The following is a 26,997-nucleotide window of genomic DNA, read 5'->3' on the forward strand; positions in this document are numbered from 1 at the left end:
AGTTGTTTTTAATCAAATAAGAGCCATTGCAAACATGAAATAGATTTTTATCATTCAGTGATCTTGAGAAAGATGTACACGCTTTTATCTCTTCCTGCCTCGACTACTGCAATGCTCTTTACTTGGGGACTAGTCATTCATCTATGTCACAGTTGCAGCTAGTCCAAAATGCAGCTGCTAGGCTGCTCACAAATACTAAGATGAGGGACCACATTTCACCAGTATTGGCTTCACTACATTCAATACAATTCAATACAAGTTCCTGTCATTTGTTTTTAAAGTGGTTAATGGTATGGCCCCTGGTTACCTCACTGAGCTTATACATTTGTATTACTCATGTAGATCATGAAGATCGGCCAATCAATTACTACGGTCTGTTCCCAGATCGCGCTTAAAGCTTAAAGGGAATCAGGCTTTTTCAGTTGCTGGTCAGAGGTTGTGGAATGGTCTACCTCTTGAGATAAGTTCCTCCACTTCTATTTGTATTTTTAAATTACATTAACACACTTTTCATTGGCTTTTAATACTTGATAGGCATTGTCTTTTCCCCCCATTTCCTACTATTTTGGTTATTGTGTGATGTGTTTACAGTTGTTTTATATTTTATGTTCAATGTACAGCACTTTGGCATCTACAGTGCATCCGGAAAGTATTCACAGCGCTTCACTTTTTCCACATTTTGTTATGTTACAGCCTTATTCCAAAATGTATTAAATTCATTATTTTCCTCAAAATTGTAAAAACAATACCCCATAATGACAACGTGAAAGACATTTGTTTGAAATCTTTGCAAATTTATAAAACAAATAAAATAAATAATAATAAAAAAATAAAATAAAATAAAAAAATAAAAAATAAATAAAAACAATCACATGTACACAAGTATTCACAGCCTTTGCTCAATACTTTGTTGAAGCACCTTTGGCACCAATTACAGCCTCAAGTCTTTTTGAGTATGATGCTACAAGCTTGGCACACCTATTTTTTATCAGTTTCTCCCATTCTTCTTTGCAGGACCTCTAAAGCTCCATCAGGTTGGATGGGGAGCGTCGGTGCACAGCCATTTTCAGATCTCTCCAAAGATGTTCAGTCGGGTTAAAGTCTGGGCTCTGGTTGGGCCATTCAAGGACATTCACAGAGTTGTCCCGGAGCCACTCCTTTGTTATCTTGGCTGTGTGCTTAGGGTCGTTGTTCTGTTGGAAGATGAACCTTCGCCCCAGTCTGAGGTCCAGAGTGCTCTGGAGCAGGTTTTCAACAAAGATGTCTCTGTAATTGCTGCATTCATCTTTCCCTCGATTCTGACTAGTCTCCCAGTTCCTGCTGCTGAAAAACATACAGCATGATGCTGCCACCACCATGCTTCACTGTAGGGATAGTATTGGCCAGGTGATGAGCGGTGCCTGGTTTCCTCCAGACACGACGCTGACATTCAGGCCAAAGAGTTCAATCTTTGTTTCATCAGACCAGAGAATTTTGTTTCTCATGGTCTGAGAGTCCTTCAGGTGCCTTTTGGCAAACTCCAGACGGGCTGTCATGTGCCTTTTACTGAGGAGTGGCTTCCGTCTGGCCACTCTACCATACAGGCCTGATTGGTGGAGTGCTGCAGAGATGGTTGTTCTTCTGGAAGGTTCTCCTCTCTCCACAGAGAAATGCTGGAGCTCTGTCAGAGTGACCATCGGGTTCTTGGTCACCTCCCTGACTAAGGCCCTTCTCCCCCGATCGCTCAGTTTGGCCGGGCGGCCAGCTCTAGGAAGAGTCCTGGTGGTTCCAAACTTCTTCCATTTATGGATGATGGAGGCCACTGTGCTCATTGGGACCTGCTGCAGAAATTTTTCTGTACCCTTCCCGAGATCTGTGCCTCGATACAATCCTGTCTCGGAGGTCTACGGACAATTCCTTGGACTTCATGGCTTGGTTTGTGCTCTGACATGCACTGTTAACTGTGGGACCTTATATAGACAGGTGTGTGCCTTTCCAAATCATGTCCAATCAACTGAATTTACCACAGGTGGACCCCAATCAAGTTGTAGAAACATCTCAAGGATGATCAGTGGAAACAGGATGCACCTGAGCTCAATTTTGAGTGTCATGGCAAAGGCTATGAATACTTATGTACATGTGATATTTTTAATTTTTAATTTTTAATACATTTGCAAAGATTTCAAACAAACTTCTTTCACGTTGTCATTATGGGGTATTGTTTGTAGAATTTTGAGGAAAATAATGAATTTAATCCATTTTGGAATAAGGCTGTAACATAACAAAATGTGGAAAAAGTGAAGCGCTGTGAATACTTTCCGGATGCACTGTAAGCAGCCCCAAATCATGATGCTCCTTCCACCGTTTTCATGTTGGTAGGCGGTGCACTTTTTACACTTAACATAGTGCTGTGTGTTCTTCCCAAACAATTCAACCTCAAGGTACGTTTACACGACAACGATGTACTAAAAACAGAAACGTTTTTCCTTTGCATATTTGAAAACATTCACATACAGACGACAACGTTGTCAAAATGATCCCCGATCACATGGATCTGCGAAAATGACTAAAAACGCTGTATTATACATGCCAGGCCAGTAGTTGGCGATGTCACTTTGTAAAGAAACACTACATGCCTGCGCACATAAGCATTCTTCCACAGAGTGGTGAATACAAACAATGGAGATGGCAAAAGCATCGAGCAATTTTGTCTGGATGAACGATTGAGGTTGCTTTATTACTACAATTACTTTGCTGGCGAAGTGTCAATAAACTCAAAATCTTGAGCAGCACAAACACAGTCCTGTGGTCCACCACTGTAGTTTTGAATGTCTTGCGTGCATGCCTATAGACTGAACACGTAATATGCATGCGCATGACATCATCGTTTCACAAATGTGCGTTTTTTGTATGTTTACACGGAGATGATAACAGCATCATTTTCAAAAACGTGCATTTTGAAACCTGTTTTCAAATGTTTGAGTTTTCAGGCCCCAAAACGCCATTGTCATGTAAACGAACAGCCAAAATGCATAAAAAGTTTTCCGTTTTTAGTTGAAAACTTTGTCGTGTAAACGGCATGCAGCAATGTTTTTGCTGCAAAGCAGCGGCTTCCTTCGTGGTGTCCTGCCATGGACAACATGCCCGTTTAATGTTTTCTCTATAGAAGACTCATGAACAGAGATGTTAGCCAGTTCTAATGATTCCTTCAAGTCTTTAACTGTCACTCTAAGGGTCTTTTTCACCTCACTGAGCATTCTGCGGTGTGCCCTTTGAGCCATCTTGGCTGGATGGCCACTTCTAGGGAGAGTAGCCACAGTACTAAATAGTCTCCATTTGTAGACAGTTTGTCTAACTGTGGACAGATTAATATCTAAGTTCTTCAAGATAACTTTGTAACCCATTCTAGCTTTATGCAAAGCAACAATTCTTGATCGTAGGTCTTCTGAAATCTCTTTTTTGCGAGGCATGGTCCACGTCAGCAGATGCGACTGTGAATTTCAAACTTTAAATGTTTGATTGCTTTTTAGTAAGTCAAAGTAGCTCGAACCCACACCTCCAATCTTGTTTCATTAATTGTATGCCAGGTTTGCCAACAACTCCTCTAATTAGCTTTTTTTGTCATCATTAGCTTAGGGATTGACTTACTTTTTCCACATCACTGTGACTGTTTAATGGGATGTGTTCAATAAAGACATGAACTATTATAATTGTTTGTGTGTTGCTAGCTTAAGCACATTGTGATTTGTTTATACTTGTGACTTTAATGAAGATGAGATCATATTTTATGAACAATTAATGCAGAAAACCAGCTAATTCCAAAGGGTTCACATACTTTTTCTTGCCACTGTAAGCACATGCTCACCTGTGTCTTGTTGCGGCAGCCCCTGCACTCGTATGTGTGTGTGCGGGTGTTGGCGATGGCCATGAGACCACACAGGTTGCAGACGTGGACCTGGTATGGGTCAGAAGCCTCAAAAAGCCTCTCTTTCAGGAACTGAGCAGCACCGTGAGCAATCTGACAGTCACGTTCCATCTCTCCAAAACGCAACCCACCATCACTGAATGAGAAAACAGGGTGAAGCAAATGAGTCCCATGCAAAAGACCAGAGTGATGACTTTAGGTTACTGTAGAATGGGAGTCTATTTTATATTACATATTACCAATCTGAATTTAATGATTTACTTCTAAAGCTACTTTGGGTTTTACAGTGTAAAGGTATAAACATTTTGGCCCTTCAATCAAACTAGCATTATACTGTGTAAATTTCAAAGAAGTTAATATGATTTGTAATATTGGTTTTGTCCCAATTCAGTTAGACCCTGTAACGGTGCTGTCTCACCGTGATCTGCCCTCCATGGGCTGTCTGTTTAGGATCTGGACCGGCCCGCGGGCTCTGGAGTGGATCTTATCGTCCACCATATGCTTCAAGCGTTGGTAGTATGTGGGTCCAATGAAGATCTGAGAAGTGAGCTTACGGCCGGTGAAACCATTATACAAAACCTACAACACAAAGCACAATCATGATCACTCCGATTTAATATTGCGAGTTCAATATCATTGTTTAAAAAGTGTATTTTTTTGTTGAAGTGTTCCAGGTTCAATTCAATTTAAGCTCAAAAGCATTTGTACCATAATGTTGGTTACCACAGAACACAAATTATTTTTTACATTAAGTCACTTACAATGGAAGTGAATGGGGAAATGAAACTCACCATTTCAAAAGTATAGCCACAAAACATAAACAATATCCGTGCTAACATGATTTTAGTGTAATAAAATCTCTGTTCTACTTGATTTTAATGTAATAAAATCACAGGGTTTAACAGCATTTGTGTCGTCATGGTAAAGTTGCAATATTTGACTTTACCCTGTAAGAGATTTTATCACACTAAAGTCATGCTAACACAATGTTTACGTCTTGTGGCTATACTTTTGAAACAATGTGTATTTTAACGTTTATGAACGGGCTCCATTTCTTTTTGTTCTTTTTTCTTCGTGGTAATCAACATTGTGCCACAAATGCTGTCGACTGAGCTTAACTTGTATTGAACCAGAAATATTCCTTTAAAAATCCCGTCTCCTATCCCATAAACTTGCTACCTCTGAGTAAGCCTGTTTTTTCCAATAAATGGAAGACTAGGGCAGTGTTCAGAATTTATTTGCATGATAGACAATTTTATTAATTTTATTCTGGCAGATAGTTCTACTTTTATAAATAGCTTAGAAGATCATTTTTGTTTTGTTCGATGTTAATTGTTTTTGTATTATTGGCTGCTGTCTACCAACTGAAATCCATTCGATGACAAACTTCACTTTTAATAGTGATGCCACACTGGCAGGTATGCACAAACTAAGAGGCCAAGTAATTTGTTTTATAAAACATAGGACAAGTTCTTCACCTCATTGCCTCTCAAATGGTAACCATATTCTGACAGGAGGTTGGAGACTTTTTGTACATTCACAGCATCGTTGAATGGCGTGGCATCACCAATCTCTCCTTTGTTGGCGGAAACCTGAACAGAAGAGAAAACACTGTGAGTGTTTACCACTGTTATACATTTACCATGTGAAAAAGACCAAACATGTCAAGATGATTCAACTTTGTGGCACCCTATTACAGACAGATGTCCCAACAGTAAACATCTGTTGCTAATGTAAACAACGATATGGAAGGACAAGCACAAACAAAGTACCTTCCCTTGCAGACACTCGATCAAATGGCCGACTGTCATTCTGGATGGGATGGCGTGGGGATTGATGATGATGTCAGGGGTGATTCCTTCACATGTGAAAGGCATGTCCTGAAGAAAGACAGTTCAGGTCAGACAAACTCTGCACCTGCATTTGGGTTTCACAGTAATTTTTTACAATGCCTTCTCAACTATCAGGCACTGTTTAGGAGGCACATCCTGTGTACAGACATTCGACTGCAGGCTAGTCTAAACAAAACTAGCCTACACACCAAATGGACTGCATTACAAGAGCAGATGGGAAAGGCTACAGCAAGTGACTTGACTTCAAAGTCCTTTTAGCAGAAATCAGTTCACGGGCAGTTATTTTGTAATAAATGGGCACAAAGTAACCCCTTTCAAAGTTATTTTGCATCTTGCATTTTGTCTGGAAATATCTTTCAATGTCATTTGTATCTTACCTCTTGTCTGTACTGGATACCGCAGGTACCCTTCTGACCGTGTCGACTGGCAAACTTGTCTCCGATTTGTGGAATACGAACTGAACGGACCTGCAGAGAATACAAACAATTGCTTTCACTACCAGAGTGTATTTACAAACAAATCGATCAATGCCCATTCTTATCAATAAATTAGTCAACACGACACTGAACATTCATGAAATATTGCTGGACTCTAAGAGATATAAAGGACGGTCTAAAATGCATTGCTGGTAATTGCATAAACTATCCAAACTCTTAAATGCCATGCGTTTGTGTATGGCACACCAATAAATTTTATCTGATGTTATGTAACTATGTGTACCTGCTGATTTATTCCCCATTTGCTATCAATATATATTTTCAAAGGAATATTTAACCTAAAAATTTTAATTCTGCAATTATTTAAAGTTGAAGCCAGAAGTTTACATACACCTTAGCCAAATACATTTAAACTCAGTTTTTCACAATTCCTGACATGTAATCGTAGCAAACATTCCCTGTCATAGGTCAGTTAGGATCACTACTTTATTTTAAGAATGTGAAATGTCAGAATAATAGTAGAGAGAATGATTTATTTCAGCTTTTATTTATTTCATCACATTCCCAGTGGGTCAGAAGTTCACATATAATTTGTTAGTATTTGATAGCAATTACCTTTAAATTGTTTAACTTGGGTCAAACATTTTGGGTAGCCTTCCACAAACTTCTCACAATAAGTTGCTGGAATTTTGGCCCATTCCTCCAGACAGAACTGGTGTAACTGAGTCAGGTTTGTAGGCATCCTTGTTCACACATGCTTTTTCAGTTCTGCCCACAAATGTTCTATCAGATTGAGGACAGGGCTTTGTGATGGCCACTCCAATAACTTGACTTTGTTGTCCTTAAGCCATTTAGCCACAACTTTGGAGGTTTGCTTGGGGTCATTGTCCATTTGGAAGACCCATTTGCGACGGAGCTTTAACTTCATGGCTGATGTCTTGAGATGTTGCTTCAGTATATCCACATAATTTTCCGTCCTCATGATACCATTTATTTTGTGAAATGCACCAGTCCCTCTTGCAGCAAAGCACCCCCACAACATGATGCTGCCACCCCCATGCTTCTCGGTTGGGATGGTGTTCCTCGGCTTGCAAGGCTCGCCCTTTTTCCTCCCAACATAACAATGGTCATTATGGCCAAACAGTTCCTTTTTTTTTTTTTTTTTTTCATCAGACCAGAGGACATTTCTCCATAAAGTAAGATCTTTGTCCCCATGTGCACTTGCAAACTGTAGTCTGGCTTTTTTATGGTGGTTTTGGAGCATTGGTTTCTTCCTTGATGAGCAGCCTTTCAGGTTATGTCATATAGGACATGTTTTACTGTGGATATAGATACTTGTCTACCTGTTTCCTCCAGCATGTTCACAAGGTCCTTTGCTGTTGTTCTGGGATTGATTTGCACTTTTCGCACCAAACTATGTTCATCTCTAGGAGACAGAATGCGTCTCCTTCCTGAGCGGTATGACGGCCGCGTGGTCCCATGGTGTTTATACTTGTGTACTATTGTTTGTACAGATGATTGTGGTACCTTCAGGCGTATGGAAATTGCTCCCAAGGATGAACCAGACTTGTGGAGGTCCACAATTGTTTTTTTTCCGGGGTCTTGGCTGATTTCTTTTGATTTTCCCACGATGTCAAGCAAAGAGGCACCGAGTTTGAAGGTAGGTCTTAAAATGCATCCACAGGTACACCTACAACTGACTCCAATTAGCCTATCAGAAGCTAATTGCCTAAAGGCTTAACATCATTTTCTGGAATTTTTCAAGCTGCTTAAAGGCACAGTTAACTTAGTGCATGTAAACTTCTGACCCACTGGAATTGTGATATAGTCAATTAAAAGTGAAACAATCTGTAAACAATTGTTGGAAAAATTACTCATGTCATGCACAAAGTAGATGTCTTAAACGCCAAAACTATAGTTTGCTAATATGAAATCTGTGGAGTGGTTAAAAAAATGAGTTTTAATGACTTCAACCTAAGTGTATGTAACTGTAACTGCTCTCATGTCGCTCCAAATCTGTATGGTTTACTGTCTTCCGTGGAACACAAAATGAGAAAGGTTGAAGAATGTACTGGCCACTCTTTACTAAACAATAAAAGTGAATGGGGACTCAAGCTAAAAAAAATAAGAGGACCAATGGCGTTTTCCATTATGACTTTTTTTTTAAATTTTTTTTTTAAATTCCATTTCAGAACTTCTGTAGGAGAAGATTATTAGTGAATAATCTGTTCCTCATACAAAGATACTGTATGGCTTTAGAAGACTTATATTTTGACATTTTGGAGCTTGACATCCTAAGTTCCCATTCCCTTTCATTATATGGAATAGAGTAGACAGTACAATCTTCACCATTTCTCATTATGTGTTCCACAGAAGCGGTGTCAGAAACTTTTTTTGTTTGCTCCCTGGATCTAGCTTTTATGAGGGCATTTATATATATATATATATATATATATATATATATATATATATATATATATATATATATATATATATATAAAGTCAACCTTTAAGTAGTTTAATCAATTAATTATATGAATTTCAAATTAATTCAGTAAGACTGATACCTATAAAAATAAATCAGCATAAACTTAAATTTTGTATTAATGTGCATTAGGCTTACAATAAAATCTTAGCAAATATATCAGACGATACAAAGAAAAAAGAAAAAAAAAGAGGGAACTTATTTTGAATTTCTGGGGCATTTTTGTCAATATTTAGTGGCATTTTTGACCCAAGCTGAACTTTTAAGACCAACTTAAAGGGTTAGTTCACCCAAAAATGAAAACTCTCATCATTTACTCACCCTCATGCCATCCCAGATGTGTATGACTTTCTTCACACAATGCCGTAAACAAAAAAAATGACTACGGTTTATGACAGGTTTTCGGTCACCTGTTTAGTCATGCTGTCATGCAACTTTTGGCCATGTGTAGTGTTTTCACACACAGGATCAAAGATTTAGTCACTGAGTTAAATATTTGATTATTGGCTGAATGTAATAAACATATGAATCCCTGAGAGAGGAGACTTGCAACTAAATTGGTTGTGACTGTGTAACATACAGCAGGTAGATATGACTAATCTATAAATTAAGAATGTGGATATAAACATAAAATCAGACAACACAAACAAGACAACACTGACTGACATATAAAGCACAAAAACAAAAATACCTGTATGGTCCAGAAATGCGACATGTAGCAGGTGTTTTATGAGGATGAAATGAAGTAGACAGTTTTAAATATTTATCTTCAACCTGCAGCTGAACAGCTCTGATAATAATAGCGGTTTTGCTTCTTTTCATATCAAACGCCATTATCATGTTAAATTAACATTTACGTTTTGAAACATCACCTAATTAAATGTATACTTACATTTTGGATACTGAGCAGCTCGTGATTTCCAGGCACGTGTATAATCAGGGTTTAACAAAGTTTATTATGTCTCATTCTGCGCTTCATCTCTAAAGGCAAATTAATGAGATAAAATGTGCTTTTTTTACAGTGGGAATAAAACTAACGCTCTGTCCCTTTACGAGAGCGCATGCATGTTAAACAGTCTGCGCTGCACGGAGAGAGATGATGATGAGACATATGCACGGAGAGACATGGATTTTCAGTCCTATAGAAAGAAACTGTTGATTTCTTGTGTTCTAATGTGTGGATTACTACTTTTCACCAACATGTAAAAACAAAAAATGTGGGGATTTCGCGCACTATGAACACGGAATATGCGGGGGACATGCCTACATAAAATGTTGCGCAAGACGTGCAAAAGTGGGGTTTTTCCTGCTATTTTCTTCACATTGGTAATAGCTGCTGCTAAGAAACTCCGAAAAAAGCAAGGACAGTTCTAGGAGAGTGCGCTCAGTGTCTGCATCCTCTTATGTGTGCACGCAACTGTGCCTTGGTGCGTCCAGTATATTATGATCTCATGCATCTTTGCGAGCTAAATAGAATCGCACTTGCTCATCGGTTACAATACTTTGTTTGCTCAGTGTAATTTTTGTGCTCTCTCGCTTGTTGTTTGCTTGCACTAATATTATAAATGCAGCACTGGCCCGATCAGGCAAGTGACAGTTCTAGCCACTGGCCCGAATCTCTCTCATACTGGCCCCAGGCCATCGGGCAGTCCTTATTGTCGAGCCCTGAATGGTAAAGTTCCCCCCCCCCACCCCAAAAAAAAACGGTAGCTACCATCTGCAGCAAGGAGTACTTCTTTGCTCTATAACAACAATAAAATACCCACAAAATTATCAGACATCAAAAGCGCTCAGGTAACATGATGAAACGAGTGATCTACTTGCGATATGGTATTTACGAAGATCCGAGTTAAACTAGAGAGATCACAAAGGAAAAAAATACTCTACGAGAATGAAGATACAGTACACAATGATGCACGCCACCTTCAATCGGACAACTGACCAAATCATAAACAAATTAAAAAACACATAAGGGAGTACAGGGACATAAGAAAGACATAAGCTAAAGCAACAGTGGAAGAAGCAACGATGTTTTGTACTCAGACAACGACCAGCCTGCTAACTAACCAAGGCATTGAATTCAGCCAGTAACACTCATGATATACAGTGAATCGCCAGTGTCCTCTGCAGCTGATCTCAGTAAGTTATTATATTTGCCAACTTTGTTAGCTTTTCTTACACTGTTGTCATCTTATTTTGTGCATTGTTTTGTTCTGTAAGGGGATTTTTGACCAGCTACTCACTAAATTTGGAAGATCGCGGCTATCTGTTAAGTACAACGGTGGGATTCTCAATCAATAATATTATATGCTATGGCAAAAATCCAGATACAACCATCTGCTACACCAATGTTAATAATGATTCCACTGCAACAGTTTACAGAACTGAACAAGTTAAGCCATAGTTCATACAATATAATGTAATTACATTACCCGTCGTCTTTAGTGTAGTATCGTCTCTGACAATCTTGTTGAGCTATGTAATAACAATGGATTGCATTAATCCATATGTTTAAATATGTCCTCAAAGAACAAGAGTAAAAGCTGTATACAAACACACTGTGACATGCCATGTTTCAGGTAGTCAAGGGAAACTACAACGTAGACAGTAACCCGTTATGTCACCGTTCGGCTCTCAGGTCAGTGGAAAAGTGCTGCTGGTTTACGATAGGCTCCAGATTGCCCCATACGCGAACCAGCGGAGCACAGGCTCAGCACGAGAAACGTCGCAATTCCGGTGGAAAAGGGCTAACAGACACGTCCCGGGATTGACCCCGGCAATGTTACTAGGGTCTGATCCCGGGATAAAATTTCCGGGCATTATGGCACCGGCTTGTGTTCACACAGAAGGCTCCCTGGCATTGATCCCGCCAATATTCCGGGATCAGAGCACAGTATGAATAAGGTTATACAAATATGGGATGGCATGAGCATGAGTAAATGATGACAGAATTTTCATTTTTGGGTGAACTATCCCTTTGATAAGGAAACAACATTGAGTTTAAAGAATACACACTCTGATTTTGCAGAACTTGTAGCCCTCCTGGTTAAGTGTGACCATGACTTGGTCCACGATGCCAGTTTCGCTGGTGCGCAGGAAAGTGCTGCAGTCTCTCTTAATGTAGCGGCAGTTAGTGCTATCCAGCTCATCGTCGTTCTCAGGAAGCGTTATCGTTTTGCCAATGATGACGTCCTCACCAGATACACGCACACCAGGAGCAATCAATCCATCATCATCCAACTTGTCATAGATGGCATGTCGCATACCTTAAAAACAAGATGGAAAAAAAGGAAAGATAAGCATACTTAACCTAACTGATAAACTCTACAAAGTGCTTAACTGCTGAAGTTTGAGTTCTAACCAAGTGCAACGCGATAGAGCACGTTCTCTGAGGTTATATACTGTATGGCACAATTGTTAACAGAATTGCACAACAAGGTATTTTCCTGAAATTTAACTGGACTTGGATTTCATGTTATTTTTAACTGTAATATTGTCACTTTGCACAATATTCCACTGTCAGCGAGCATAGAGAGTATAGAGTATATACTCCACAGCATGCAGCAAGTAATACATTTGCATTCCATCCTGAACACAGTTTAGGACTGGCACCTTGACAGGTCTCTCGGGTGGGTTTCTCGAAGACCTCTTCCTGGTCAAAGCCTTTTTTTGATTCTTGTTCCTTGTAAGAGCGGTAAAACACTGATCTGAAATCAGAGACATTTCAATCAAAACACGACTTTGGTAAATACAGTTGAAGTCAGAAGTTTATAAACACTTTAGCCAAATACATTTAAACTCAGTTTTTCACAATTCCTGACATTTAATCATAGGAAACATTCCCTGTTTTAGGTCAGTTAGGATCACTACTTTATTTTAAGAATGTGAAATATTAGAATAATAGTAGAGAGAATGATTTATTTCAGCTTTTATTTCTTTCATCACATTTCCAGTGGGTCAGAAGTTTACATACACTTTTTTAGTATTTGGTAGCATTGCCTTTAAATTGTTTAACTTGGGTCAACATTTTTGGGTAGCCTTCCACAAGCTTCTCACAATAAGTTGCTGGAATTCTGGCCCATTCCTCCAGACAGAACTGGTGTAACCGAGTCAGGTTTGTAGGCCTCCTTGCTCGCACATGCTTTTTCAGTTCTGCCCACAAATTTTCTATCAGACTGAGGTAAGGGCTTTGTGATGGCCACTCCAATACCTTGACTTTGTTGTCCTTAAGCCATTTTGCCACAACTTTGGAGGTATGCTTGGGGTCATTGTCCATTTGGAAGACCCATTTGCGACCAAGCTTTAACTTCCTGGCTGATGTCTTGAGATATTGTTTCAATATATCCACATAATTTTCCTTCCTCATGATGCCATCTATTTTGTGAAGTGCACCAGTCCCTCCTGCAGCAAAGCACCCCCACAACATGATGCTGCCACCCCCATGCTTCATGGTTGGGATGGTGTTCTTCGGCTTTCAAGCCTCACCGTTTTTCCTCTCAACATAACAATGGTCATTATGGCCAAACTGTTTAAATTTTTGTTTCATCAGACCAGAGGACATCTCTCCAAATAGTAAGATCTTTGTCCCCATGTGCACTTGCAAACTGTAGTCTGGCTTTTTTTATGGTGGTTTTGGAGCAGTGGCTTCTTCCTTGCTAAGCAGCCTTTCAGGTTATGTCGATACAGGACTCATTTTACTGTGGATATAGATACTTGTTTACCTGTTTCCTCCAGCATGTTCACAAGGTCCTTTGCTATTGTTCTGGGATTGATTTGCACTTTTTGCACCAAATTATGATCATCTCTAGGAGACAGAATGCATCTCCTTCCTGGGCAGTATGATGGCTGAGTGGTCCCATGGTGTTTATACTTGCATACTATTGTTTGTACAGATTAACATGATACCTTCAGGCGTTTGGAAATTGCTCCCAAGGATGAACCAGACTTGTGGAGGTCCACAATTTTTTTTCTGAGGTCTTGGCTGATTTATTATGATTTTCCCATGATGTCAAGCAAAGAGGCACTGAGTTTCAAGGAAGGCCTTAAAATATATCCACAGGTACACCTCCATTTCAGTACAACTCCTAACAGAAGCAAATTGGCTAACTGCCTAAAGGCTTGTCATTTTCTGAAATTTTCCAAGCTGCTTAAAGGCACAGTTAACTAAGTGTATGTAAACTTCTGACCCACTGGAATTATGATATAGTCAATTAAAAGTGAAACAATCTGTCTGTAAACAATTGTTGGAAACATTTCTCATGTAATGCACAAAGTAGAAGTTCTAAACAACTTGCCAAAACTATAGTTTGCTAATATGAAATCTCTGGAGTGGTTAAAAATTTAGTTTTAATGACTTTAACCTAAGTGTATGTAAACTTCTGACTTCAACTGTAGGCCATTTTTAAACATAGTTTCAGATTCAAACTTCTCCAGCTGAAATCTATTCAGAGGATCAGATACCTGAAGAATCCACGATCCACCGCTGAGCGGTTCATGATGACAGAGTCTTCCTGGTTGTATCCAGTATATGATGCAATAGCCACAATAGAATTGATGCCTTAAGAGAAAATAAGTTACCGTCTTCAAACTACGGTGCCATATATGCAGTCCAAAACCATTTTAATGCCATGTTTATGGTTTACTAATTCATGCATGCATTACTCAAAAGTTAAAAGAAGTTTTTTGAATTGTGTAATCATGAAGTAGTACCACGTCTGTTTATATCCCTTTAAGGAATAGATTCAGCGGCAGCACTACCTGCTGGCAGCTCTCTGAAGCGCAGGTACTCCATGGAGCGGGTGGTAACTAAGGGTTTCTGGGGATAGTAGAGCACGTGAGCCAGAGTATCCATACGCACATGGAAGTTGGTAATGTAAACTCCCATAGCTTGTTTACCCATAGCAGATTGGTATGTGTTTCTGGGAGACTGTGGATTTGGAAAAGGCAATCATTATACTACATAACAGTGTTGTGTATTAATGGACTACATGCAATATGGATTACGTAATCAGATTACATAAATAAAGTACATGAAAAAACAATACATTTAAAACTCAATTTATCAAAACATGCAATAAGTAATTCAAAAGTAATGAAGTTAGGTTACATAAATGTAAACAAGTGTAATCTTAAAAGACTGCTGTGTAATCAGTAACAGATTACATTTCAGAACTAATATATCCAATACTCTACATAGGTTTGTCTATTTTTTCAAGTAAAACCACTTGTAATGGCAGAACCTATGTATTTTTAAATATAAATAAATCTCAAAATTGATTAATGTAGATTAGATTTAATTAGACGCAATAAAATAGACTGTCAAATAAATATTGTATTGATCCACATGGGGGAGTACCTGGTTGTGATCAGGGAAGGGAATAATGGAGGCACAGACGCCGAGGATCATGGATGGGTGGATCTCACAATGTGTATAAGTGGAACAATAAGCCACACCCTTCTCCTGAAGGTCATCGGGGGTCATGGCCAACATCACAGTCTCCTCCTCTAGTGTGTCGATATATTCTACCACACCACTGGCTACTAGGTCCTGCCAACTGCACAAGAGATTGATACTCTTTTAAAATGGTAAGAAAACAGGAAGTAAACCAATAAATGGACTGTAATCAGCTTGAAATAATGTTCTTTTTGCATGAATGTACCTGTAGTTGTTATACTCCCTCTCCTTCAGCTGGTCAATGTGTCGTCTCTTCAGCAGTAGTTTCTGTTTCTCTACAATGAGCAGCGGGCGACAGATCCTGCCAGCATCTGTGTAGATCCTGATCTCCCTCTCACGAATATCTCTGATCATCGACACCTGGGCCACAGTGAAAATACTATCACAACTCTTCCGAGTACACTAATAACTGCTATTAAACTGCAAGTGACGCAAGAGTTAGTTTAAGTCAGTTATGATGCCACACCTCAGACACAATGATGTCCATCTGTCTCCTTAGTTTTCTCAGAGTGTTCATCAGTTGCTCAGGATCTTTATGAATACCCACCCAACAGCCGTTCACAAAGATCTTCGTTGCACTAGGGGAAACAGCACACATTCACATGGCATTAGATCTCAGTTTCCACCAAAATAAATAATAAAATATAAACAAACAGACGAACAGCATTGTGCAACCACAAAAATGTTGTGCTAGTGAAGTTGGTTGAATTGTCAGTCTGGTGCTGCCCCCTATAGATTAGGATGACACTCACTCTGCAATGGCAGCAGGCGAGATCTCCTCCAGGTTCTCCATACTCCATTCCTCCAAGAACTCCAGGATTGGGGAGGGCTGAGATCCCACAGAGATGTAGGCCATGAGAGCTAGATTCTTCACCAAACCTACAGCATGACCCTGGAACAAAACATTATTTACTTTCTATCTCTCTAACACAACTGAAATTTAGTAAATGACCCTGAATCTTGAGTTGTCTGTGGGGTGTTTAAGGGTCCTACCTCCGGGGTCTCAGCAGGGCAGACCATACCCCACAGTGTGTTATGGAGCTGCCTGGGTTTGGCTAGCTTGCCGTCTCGTCCTATAGGAGAGTTTACACGACGCAAGTGGGAAAGAGTGGAGGCGAAGGTCAACCTGTTCAACACCTGTACAAGAACAATGTCAACGTGAGAAATCAAGTACCTTGCAATTACATAAAAGGAATGTTCTGGTTTCAATACAAGTTAAGCTCAATCATGTTAATACAGGGCATCCGGAAAGTATTCACAGCGCTTCACTTTTTCCACATTTTGTTATGTTACAGCCTTATTCCAAAATGGATTCAATTCATTATTTTCCTCAAAATTCTACAAACAATACCCCATAATGACAACGTGAAAGAAGTTTGTTTGAAATCTTTGCAAATGTATTAAAAATTAAAAATTAAAAATATCACATGTACATAAGTATTCATAACCTTTGCCATGACACTCAAAATTGAGCTCAGGTGCATCCTGTTTCCACTGATCATCCTTGAGATGTTTCTACAACTTGATTGGAGTCCACCTGTGGTAAATTCAGTTGATTGGACATGATTTGGAAAGGCACACACCTGTCTATATAAGGTCCCACAGTTAACAGTGCATGTCAGAGCACAAACCAAGCCATGAAGTCCAAGGAATTGTCTGTAGACCTCCGAGACAGGATTGTATCAAGGCACAGATCTAGGGAAGGGTACAGAAAAATTTCTGCAGCATTGAAGGTCCCAATGAGCACAGTGGCCTCCATCATCCATAAATGGAAGAAGTTTGGAACCACCAGGACTCTTCCTAGAGCTGGCCGCCTGGCCAAACTGAGCGATCGGGGAGAAGGGTCTTAGTCAGGGAGGTGACCAAGAACCCGATGGTCACTCTGACAGAGCTCCAGCATTTCTCTGTGGAGAGAGGAGAACCTTCCAGAAGAACAACCATCTCTGCAGCACTCCACCAATCAGGCCTGTATGGTAGAATGGCCAGACGGAAGACACTTCTCAGTAAAAGGCACATGACAGCCCGCCTGGAGTTTGCCAAAAGGCACCTGAAGGACTCTCAGACCTTGAGAAACAAAGACTGAACTCTTTGGCCTGAATGGCAAGCGTCATGTCTGGAGGAAACCAGGCACCGCTCATCACCTGGCCAATACCATCCCTACAGTGAAGCATGGTGGTGGCAGCATCATGCTGTGGGGATGTTTTTCAGCGGCAGGAACTGGGAGACTAGTCAGGATCGAGGGAAAGATGAATGCAGCAATGTACAGAGACATCCTTGATGAAAACCTGCTCCAGAGCGCTCTGGACCTCAGACTGGGGCGAAGGTTCATCTTCCAATGGGACAACGACCCTAAGCACACAGCCAAGATAACAAAGGAGTGGCTCCGGGACAACTCTGTGAATGTCCTTGAATGGCCCAGCCAGAGCTCTGGAGAGATCTGAAAATGGCTGTGCACTGACGCTCCCCATCCAACCTGATGGAGCTTGAGAGGTCCTGCAAAGAAGAATGGGAGAAACTGCCCAAAAATAGGTGTGCCAAGCTTGTAGCATCATACTCAAAAAGACTTGAGGCTATAATTGGTGCCAAAGGTGTTTCAACGAAGTATTGAGCAAAGGCTGTGAATACTTATGTACATGTGATTTTTTTCGTTTTTTTATTTTTAATAAATTTGCAAAGATTTCAAACAAACTTCTTTCACGTTGTCATTATGGGGTATTGTTTGTAGAATTTTGAGGAAAATAATGAATTTAATACATTTTGGAATAAGGCTGTAACATAACAAAATGTGGAAAAAGTGAAGCGCTGTGAATACTTTCCGGATGCACTGTATGTATAATGTTTATAATCTTGTAGCTATACTTTTGAAATAGTGGGTATTTTAATGTTTATTAACTGGCCTCTTTCACTTCCATTGTAAGTAGGCATGTCATAAAATATAGATATATCGATTATTGATCAGCACGTTACTTTATCAATATGTTTTTGAGGCATTGATATATTAACATTAGCAGACATTTAAATCAGAAGCCTTATTTGAGAGCTTTCAAAATCACTGTTTTTTGGCCTTGTTTAATGTAGTCTGGCATTATAGCATTGGGAAATAACATTTACAGAAGCTGATCACCGGTAGAACAAGGCAAACATGTCCAAATTGTGGATGTAGGGCGAATTCCAAATCGAAAATTATCCTCCCTATGCCCTAATTACTACGAAGGACAGAGCTCTTGATGTGGGCACTCTGAGCATGACATTCCAGTTTGAATGTATCCTTCACTAAATGTCTTGTGAAAGTGCCCTTTGTAAAAATTAACTTAATTTCTTTCGTTTGAAAATGACCCTTCAAGTGGCGTCGCCTTCCCGAAGTGCCCTTTAAGGGAGCAAAAAAGCAGTTTGGAAAACACCCCTGGTCACCAAACACACAAATGTTATAAAGGTTTTTGAACTTCTTGAAGAATGAACAAAGTGTTTGGGGGGGGGGTCACGTGACACCATGCGAGGTTCGGATGTGTGAACGGCGAGCTCTGTGCACTTTGCTAGTTTTAATACTTTTTATTTCATAAACTGGTGAGATTCCATACACTCTGATCCTTAACTGTTCTAATAAGACAATGTGTCAAAGGATTCAAAATCCTCGACATTAAAAGGCACTTACGTGCTCAAGCTGACACCCCCCAGAGGCTGCGGACCAGGGAGTCAGTTTGGCCGGAGAAGTGAAAGAGATTCAGCGTGAATTGCTGAACGTGTCAGCAATGCTGATGAAGGTTGTTGCGGATTTGGAGGATCTTGCTGTAATACTTTGATCGATCATTGCCATGGAGACTAAATTCGCTGATATGGTTACAAGAGTGAGTGATGTCGAGAAACAGATCGATTATCTGGAGTCATCGGAGAGGGAATTAGCTGCTAATCCGCTAGCGACCAAAGTGGACTTGGAGTGTGTCTGGGAGAAGTTGAAAGACTTGGAGAATCGTAACCGGCAAAATAATGTCCGAATTGTTGGAATTCCTGAGAACAAAGAAGGTCGAGATATGGTGAAATTCTTGGACGGGCTCTTTCAGAGTCTGCTCGACATAGCAGGCCATAAGCTCACAGAGTTCCGGCTCAGCAATTCGCTGAGGGACACAGGCCCCGATCAATTCTGGCCAAATTTCTGAGATCATCCGATAAAGATCTTGTGTTACGCGAGGTGAGGAGTAAAGGAAGGCTTTCTTGGAAGAACCACAGCATTTTCTTGTTCCCAGACTTTGCGAATTCAAAAAGAGAGAAACGTTATTGATTCAAGGAATGCAAGAAACTCTTACATCAACGGAAGGTCGCTTTTGCACTGATGTACCTGGCCAAATTGAGAATAGATACAGTTGTGCTCAAAAGTTTGCATACCCTGGCAGAAATTGTGAAATTTTGGCATTGATTTTGAAAATATGACTGATCATGCAAGAAGTCTTTTATTTAAGGATAGTGATCATATGAAGCCATTTATTATCACATAGTTGTTTGGCTCCTTTTTAAATCATAATGATAATAGAAATCATCCAAATGGCCCTAATCAAAAGTTTACATACCCTTGAATGTTTGGCTTTGTTACAGACACACAAGGTGACACACACAGGTTTAAATGGCAATTAAAGGTTAATTTCCCACACCTGTGGCTTTTTAAATTACAATTTGTGTCTGTGTTTAAATAGTCAATAAGTTTTTTAGCTCTCACATGGATGCACTGAGCAGGCTAGATACTGAGCCATGGAGAGCAGAAAAGAACTGTCAAAAGACCTGTGTAACGAGGTAATGGAACTTTATAAAGATGGAAAAGGATATAAAAAGATATCCAAAGCCTTGAAAATACCAGTCAGTACTGTTCAATCACTCATTAAGAAGTTGAAAATTCAGGGATCTCTTGATACCAAGCCAAGGTCAAGTAGACTAAGAAAGATTTCAGCCACAACTGCCAGAAGAATTGTTCGGGATACAAAGAAAAACCCACAGGTAACCTCAGGAGAAATACAGGCTGCTCTGGAAAAAGATGGTGTGGTTGTTTCAAGGAGCACAATACAACGATACTTGAACAAAATGAGCTGCATGGTCGAGTTGCCAGAAAGAAGCCTTTACTGCGCCAATGCCAAAAAAAGCCCGGTTAAAATATGCCCGACAACACCTTGACACGCCTCACAGCTTCTGGCACACTGTAATTTGGAGTGATGAGACCAAAACAGAGCTTTATGGTCACAACCATAAAGGGGGCTGGGGCGGTGAGCTCTAAAGGCACGGGGAATCTTGTGAAAATTGATGGCAAGATGAATGCAGCATGTTCTCAGAAAATACTGGCAGCCAATTTGGATTCTTCTGCATGAAAGCTGCACATGGGACGCTCTTAGACTTTCCAGCACGACAATGACCCTAAGCACAAGGCCAAGTTGACCCTCCAGTGGTTTCAGCAGAAAAAGGTGAAGGTTCTGGAGTGACCATCACAGTCTCCTGACCTTAATATCATCGAGCCACTCAAATGTGCGGTTCATGCAAGATGACCAAAGACTTTGCATGACCTGGAGGCATTTTGCCAAGATGAATGGGCAGCTATACCACCTGCAAGAATTTGGGGCCTCATAGACAACTATTACAAAAGACTGCACGCTGTCATTGATGCTAAAGGGGGTTTTGTTTTATGATTGTGCCATTATGTTACAACCTACAGTTGAATATGAATCCCATAAGAAATAAAATAAATGTGTTTTGCCTGCTCACTCATGTTTTCTTTAAAAATGGTACATATATTACCAATTCTCCAAGGGTATGCAAACTTTTGATCACAACTGTACCAAGGATAGCCGTAAAACATTCACATGCCCACAGCAAGCATTGTTCTTCATAAAGTCAATGGAGTGATTAAGTTATTTTGTGGTTCTCACTTTGCTGCCGAGTGGACCATCTCACTGAACATTCACTTGACTGCTCGAGGAAACGGAGCGCCTTTTTTGTTTCTTTTTGTGCTGGTTCCGCCTAGCGGCTGGAGTTTGCTTTGTGTAGCAGCACCCCAGTGTAGAAACGAAGGTTGGTCGCAAAGTATTTAAATGTCCAAAACAGGCAATATCTTTTGTAGAATCAATGTTTGAGTAAACTATTGGATGTTTCTCATGTGAGTGGGCCTGACTCGCTGTACTTACTCTTGAGGAAGCTGGGCGACATTTTGGGTTTTTTGCGTTGGCTCCGCCTAGCGGCTGGAGCTTGTTTTGTGATTAACACTTTTCCTTAAAGAAACTTTTGCACTGATGAAAGATTACATTTGCATTGAAGTTCCCGGACAGTTTGAGAGTGGACACTACGGATGACCACAAAATATCTACATGCTCACACAAAGGATGTCTTTTATAAAGTTGACGGATTGTGTAAGTCATGGTATATACGTTTATGTGGCCTCCGAGTGAACTGACTTGACCATCCGGGGAACCGGAATGCCGGTTTTGTTACTTTTTGTATTGCTCCGCCTAGCGGCTGTAGCTTGTCCTATTGAATAACCCTCCTTTGGAACAGCTGTGGATTAATCTGTTCGTTCTTCGTGCTTATTCCTCCTGCTGGCTGTAGTTTGTTTTGTTGAGTTTTTTTTTTTACGAGACATTGGAATTATTACGTCATCCGCTGAACTCATAACAGCTGGCTCACTGAACATTCGTCTATCTGTCCGAGGAATCTGAACGGTTTTATATCAGCTGGAATTTGTTTTGTGGATGATCACACCATTGAGACACACATTCTTTGTGTTCATTCTTCCTATTTGCTGGGTTTATTTTATAAAGTATTTTCTGTTATGTAATTTGAGAGGCAAAATTGAGCAATCCGATGGCAAAGTTGTCGTGGGGGCTCGTGGGCGTTCATGGACCTTTTGAGTTTAAAGGGACTGTCACCGGTTGGCGCTTTCGTGCGCGGGGTTAATGTTCACGTTTTTCTTTTTTCTGTTTGTTTTGTTCGGGGGTTGATTGTTTCACTAATGGGGAATGTGGTCTGTATAATTTTGTTTTTCACACAATTTATTTTTTTTATTATATCAATATGTCAGTTGTTAATATGAGTGTACTATCTCTCTCCACATGGAATGTAAATGGTTTGGGGCACCCCATAAAAAGAAGGAAGGTTATTTCTTTTCTTAAGCATAAGAAATATGATGTAGTGTTTCTTCAAGAAACACATCTCTCCCCGCAGGAAGCTGAAAAATTTGGGAAGATATGGGGAGGACATGTTATTTTTAGTGCTGGCTCAAGTAAGAGCAAGGGAGTCATTATACTGAATAATAAACATCTACAATTCAAATGTCTCAAACAGACTAAAGATAAATTAGGGAGAGTCATTATTGTTTTAGCTGAAATTCAAGGGCAAAGGTTGATTTTGGCTAATATTTACGCACCTAACGCTGATGATCAGGGCTTTTTTTAATAGATCTTGAAGGGATGCTGCAAACAGCTGGCACCCCTCATGATATAATATTGGGAGGAGACTTTAATCTTTTGATGGACTCAGTACTTGATCATAGTGAAGCAAAAGTGTGTAAACCGCCTAGAGCAACATTGACGCTTCACAGGATGTGTAAAAATCTTGGTCTTACGGATATGTGGAGACTTTTGAACCCATCTGGTAGGGACTATAAATTTTTTTTCATCAGTCCATAAGATTTATTCTAGAACAGATTTTTTTTTTGATACCCAAATCCCTCATTTCATCTGTTGCTGATTGCTCAATTGGAAACATTTTAGTCTCAGATCACACCCTGGTGAGTTTAGAGGTGATGCCACATATAGAGAAAAAAAATTCATATAGTTGGCGCCTTAATGTGTCCCTTTTGGAAAATCCTGATTTCCAACAAATGTTAAAGACTGAAATCAATGTTTATATGGAGACCAACTGGTCCTCGGTATCCTCTGTGGGCATGGCTTGGGAGGCCCTTAAGGCGGTTCTTAGGGGTCAGTATCATACAGTATGCCTCATTCATCAAAAAATCCAATGCACGAGAACTTGTGGAGTTGGAAGAGAATATTAAAAGTGCTGAGGCAGAGCTGAAGCACCGTATGTCAGCTGATGGCCTCAGAGAACTGACCCAATTGAAATATAGATATAATACTATTTTGTCACGGAAAGTGGAGTTTTGGTTATTCAGGGCAAGACAGTTATACTTTGAGTCGGGTGACAAAGCAGGGAAGCTTTTGGCTAGATATATAAAGCAGAGAGAGTCTCTTTCTATCATTCCCTCAGTGAAATCTGCTGGTTGTGAAATTTTTACTTCAGCCATTGATATTAATAATGCCTTTAAAGAGTTCTATATTGATCTTTATAGTTCCATGTCTTCGTCTACTGATGAAGATATTAGACACTTTGTGGAACCATTAGAACTCCCTAAACTGACGATTGAACAAAAAAACTCTCAATTCTGAGATAACCTTGGAGGAGCTTGATGAGGTAATTAAGTCCCTACCTACTGGCAAGGCTCCGGGGCCACATGGTTTTGCTGCTGAATTTTTCAGATCTTATGCTACAGAACTGGCTCCACTTTTGTTAGAAGTTTATACTGAATCATTAAAAAATGGAAAGCTTCCTCCAACCATGACACAAGCCCGGATCAGTCTGATTCTTAAAAAAGACAAAGATCCAAGTGAGTGTAAAAGTTACCGTCCAATCTCCCTGATCCAACTAGATGTAAAAATATTGTCAAAAATTCTGGCTAATCGATTAAGTTATGACATCTCTTATACATATACATCAGGTGGGGTTTATTCGGGGCCATAGCTCTTCTAATAACATCAGGCGTCTCATCAATATTATGTGGTCAGTGGCGAATGAACAATCTCCGGTCGCTGCCATCTCACTTGACGCCGAAAAGGCATTTGATATGGTAGAATGGGATTATCTTTTTAAGGTTTTGGAAATGTATGGGTTCAGAAATACTTTTACTGGATGGATTAAGTTACTTTATAGACACCCTGTAGCAGCGGTACAAACAAATGGATTAATTTCAGATTATTTTGCTTTGGATAGGGGAACTCGGCAGGGCTGCCCTCTTTCCCCATTATTGTTCTGTCTTGCCCTGGAACCATTAGCAGCCGCGATAAGAAAGGAGGATGATTTTCCAGGGGTGGTGGCGGGCGGTGTGGCGCATAAACTTCTGCTTTACGCAGATGATATTTTATTATTTGTCTCTGAACCTACTAGATCTATGCCTTACGTCCACAGAATTATTAATTCCTTTTCTAAATTCTCAGGATACTAAGTTAATTGGTCTAAATCCGAAGCTTTGGCTCTGACAGCGTACTGTCCAGTAACGGCTTTCCAGCCGGGCGCCTTCCAGTGGCCCAAACAGGGCATTAAGTATTTGGGGATTTTATTCCCAGCAAATTTGTCTGATTTAGTTAGTGTTAATTTTGAACCTTTAATAAAAAGGTTTTCAAGCGATGTGGGCAGGTGGGCTTCATTACATTTATCGATGATTGGGAAGGTTAATGTTATTAAAATTAATTGTATTCCAAAATTTAACTACCTGCTACAGTCCCTACCTGTAGATGTCCCCCTCTCTTATTTCAAGCAATTCGATAGCATAGTGAAGTCCTTCATTTGGAATGGTAAACGTCCCAGATTGCATTTTAATAAGCTACATAGGCCGATTGACAAAGGTGGGCTAGGACTACCCAAGATTTTGTTTTATTACTATGCATTCAGTCTCAGACATTTGGCTCATTGGTCACTTCCACCTGAGAGAGCCCTTCCCTGGTTTGTTATTGAACAGGCAGTTCTTGCCCCTATTTCACCGTTACAAAGCATCTCTATCAAACTAATTGGAAAAGTTAAGTTACACCCCGTTATTTCGCATTTACACTCTGTATGGACTAAAGTGTCCAGATTGTTTAAATTGGACACTTATTTAAATGTTGCCTCGAGCATATGGCAGAACCCAAGATTGTGTATTGGCAAGTCCCCTTTCTGCTGGCCAGAGTGGATTGTGAGGGGGTTGCTACACTCAGTGACCTATATGAAAGTGGTGTGTTGAGATCATTTGAAAACTTGGTCCAACATTTTGGGATCCCCAGACCTCAGTTTTATAAGTATTTACAATTGCGCCACCTGCTTTGTACTATTTTTGGGAGTAGCACACACCCCCCTGAGGAGGCAGATGCTTTTGGAGAGGTGATTGTGGCTTTTGGAAAAGGTCATGAGGCATCAGTGTACTACTCCCTGTTAATTCAGAGTATGGGGGATGGAGTTTTAACTTCTATTAAGAAATTATGGGAGAAAGATTTGAATTTGGTATTGGAGGATGGACTGTGGACTAAGATTCTGAAAAATGTCAAGTCTACATCAAGAGATGCAAGGGTTCGCCTTATGCAATTTAAAATTTTATTGGACCCCCTCTAGATTATACAGGCTTGGTCTTAAAGACACACCCACATGCTGGCGATGCCAATCAGAAGTTGGAGACATAGCCCATGTTTTTTTGGGGATGCGTTAAGATCCAAGATTTTTGGTTAAAGATTCTGAATTATTTGCGTGACATTCTGGACACTCAAATTTTACTCTGCCCCAGACTTTGCATTTTGGGCGATGGGGAAGTTATAAATTCGGGTGACAAATATATAAAAAATTGGGTTCTGACTAGCGTGATGATCAGTAGACAAATTATTTTAAGGGGCTGGAAGTCAAACAGAGTGCCACCATTTCCAGAGTGGTGTGCGGAGATGGGGAGGGTGGCGGCTTATGAGAGGATAATAGATGGAAGGCTGGGGCGGGAGGACTTATTTTTCAGGAAGTGGGGTAGGTATTTGGCAGTTTGAGGACTCTAGGGGAAGGGATGAGGAGGGAGATGTTTAGTTTAATTATGTATATTTATTACATATTTTATTTTTTATTGATTTTTATTTTTTATTTTATTGTTTGTGTGTGTGTATTATTTTATGTGACCACAGGGGTGTTCTTTGGGGTAGGGTGGGGTTGGTATTTGGGGAGGGATATTAATGAGTGTTGATTCGGTGTATTTATGTTGTGTTTTTCTCTGTTGTGCTTTCTTTTTGAATCAATAAAAAAATGTTAATTACAAAAAAGAAATATGATATAGTGTTTCATCAAGAAATGCATCTTTCCCCGCAGGAAGCTGAAACATTTGGGGAGATATGGGGTGGACATGTTTTCTTTAGTGCCAGCTCAAGTAAGAGCAGGGGAGTCAATACACTGATAAGTAAGCATCTACAATTCAAATGTCTCAAACAGATTAAAGATAAATTAGGAAGAGTCATTATTGTTTTAGCAGAAATTCAGGGGCAGTCTTATTTTGGCTAATATTTACGCACCTAACACTGATGATCAGGGCTTTTTTATATATCTTGAAGGGATGTTGCAAGCCGCTGGCACCCCTCATGATATAATATTGGGAGGAGACTTTAATCTATTGATGGACTCAGTTCTTGATCAAAATGAAGCAAAGGTGTGCAAGCCCCCTAGAGCAACATTGACGCTTCACAGGATGTGTAAAAATCTTAGTTTTACAGATATTTGGAGACTTTTGAACCCATGTGGTAGGGACTACACATTTTTTTCATCAGTCCATAAGATTTATTCTCGATTCGATTTTATTTATTTTTTTATATCCAAGTCCCTCATTTCATCTGTTGATTGCTCAGTTGGAAACATTTTAGTCCCAGATCATGCCCTGGTGAGTTTAGAGGTGTTGTCGGATTATACAGTATGCCTCATTCATCAAAAAATCCAAAGCACGAGAACTCGTGGAGTTGGAAGGGAATATTAAAAGTGCAGAGGCAGAGATGAAGCACCGAATGTCGTCTGATAGCTTCAGAGAACTGACCCGATTGAAATACAGATATAATACTATTTTGTCATGG

General features: G+C 40.0%; 1 protein-coding gene across 1 annotated transcript in view; it reads right to left on the reverse strand.

The window, feature by feature from the left end:
* LOC127412629 (DNA-directed RNA polymerase II subunit RPB2) overlaps positions 1 to 26,997 on the reverse strand; it is a 39,491-nt gene that overhangs the window by 1,713 nt on the left and 10,781 nt on the right. Inside the window, exons 11-24 of the mRNA XM_051649171.1 lie at positions 16,127 to 16,270; positions 15,886 to 16,025; positions 15,600 to 15,711; positions 15,339 to 15,493; positions 15,035 to 15,233; positions 14,437 to 14,605; positions 14,140 to 14,236; positions 12,292 to 12,386; positions 11,695 to 11,945; positions 6,135 to 6,224; positions 5,677 to 5,784; positions 5,383 to 5,496; positions 4,323 to 4,483; positions 3,845 to 4,040 (exon numbers count right to left, since the gene is read on the reverse strand). Coding sequence (XP_051505131.1) covers positions 3,845 to 4,040; positions 4,323 to 4,483; positions 5,383 to 5,496; positions 5,677 to 5,784; positions 6,135 to 6,224; positions 11,695 to 11,945; positions 12,292 to 12,386; positions 14,140 to 14,236; positions 14,437 to 14,605; positions 15,035 to 15,233; positions 15,339 to 15,493; positions 15,600 to 15,711; positions 15,886 to 16,025; positions 16,127 to 16,270 — 2,031 coding nt within the window. The remainder of the gene's footprint in view (positions 1 to 3,844; positions 4,041 to 4,322; positions 4,484 to 5,382; positions 5,497 to 5,676; positions 5,785 to 6,134; positions 6,225 to 11,694; positions 11,946 to 12,291; positions 12,387 to 14,139; positions 14,237 to 14,436; positions 14,606 to 15,034; positions 15,234 to 15,338; positions 15,494 to 15,599; positions 15,712 to 15,885; positions 16,026 to 16,126; positions 16,271 to 26,997) is intronic.

Source organism: Myxocyprinus asiaticus, chromosome 22 (assembly GCF_019703515.2).
Source record: "Myxocyprinus asiaticus isolate MX2 ecotype Aquarium Trade chromosome 22, UBuf_Myxa_2, whole genome shotgun sequence".
Classification (NCBI taxonomy): domain Eukaryota; kingdom Metazoa; phylum Chordata; class Actinopteri; order Cypriniformes; family Catostomidae; genus Myxocyprinus; species Myxocyprinus asiaticus.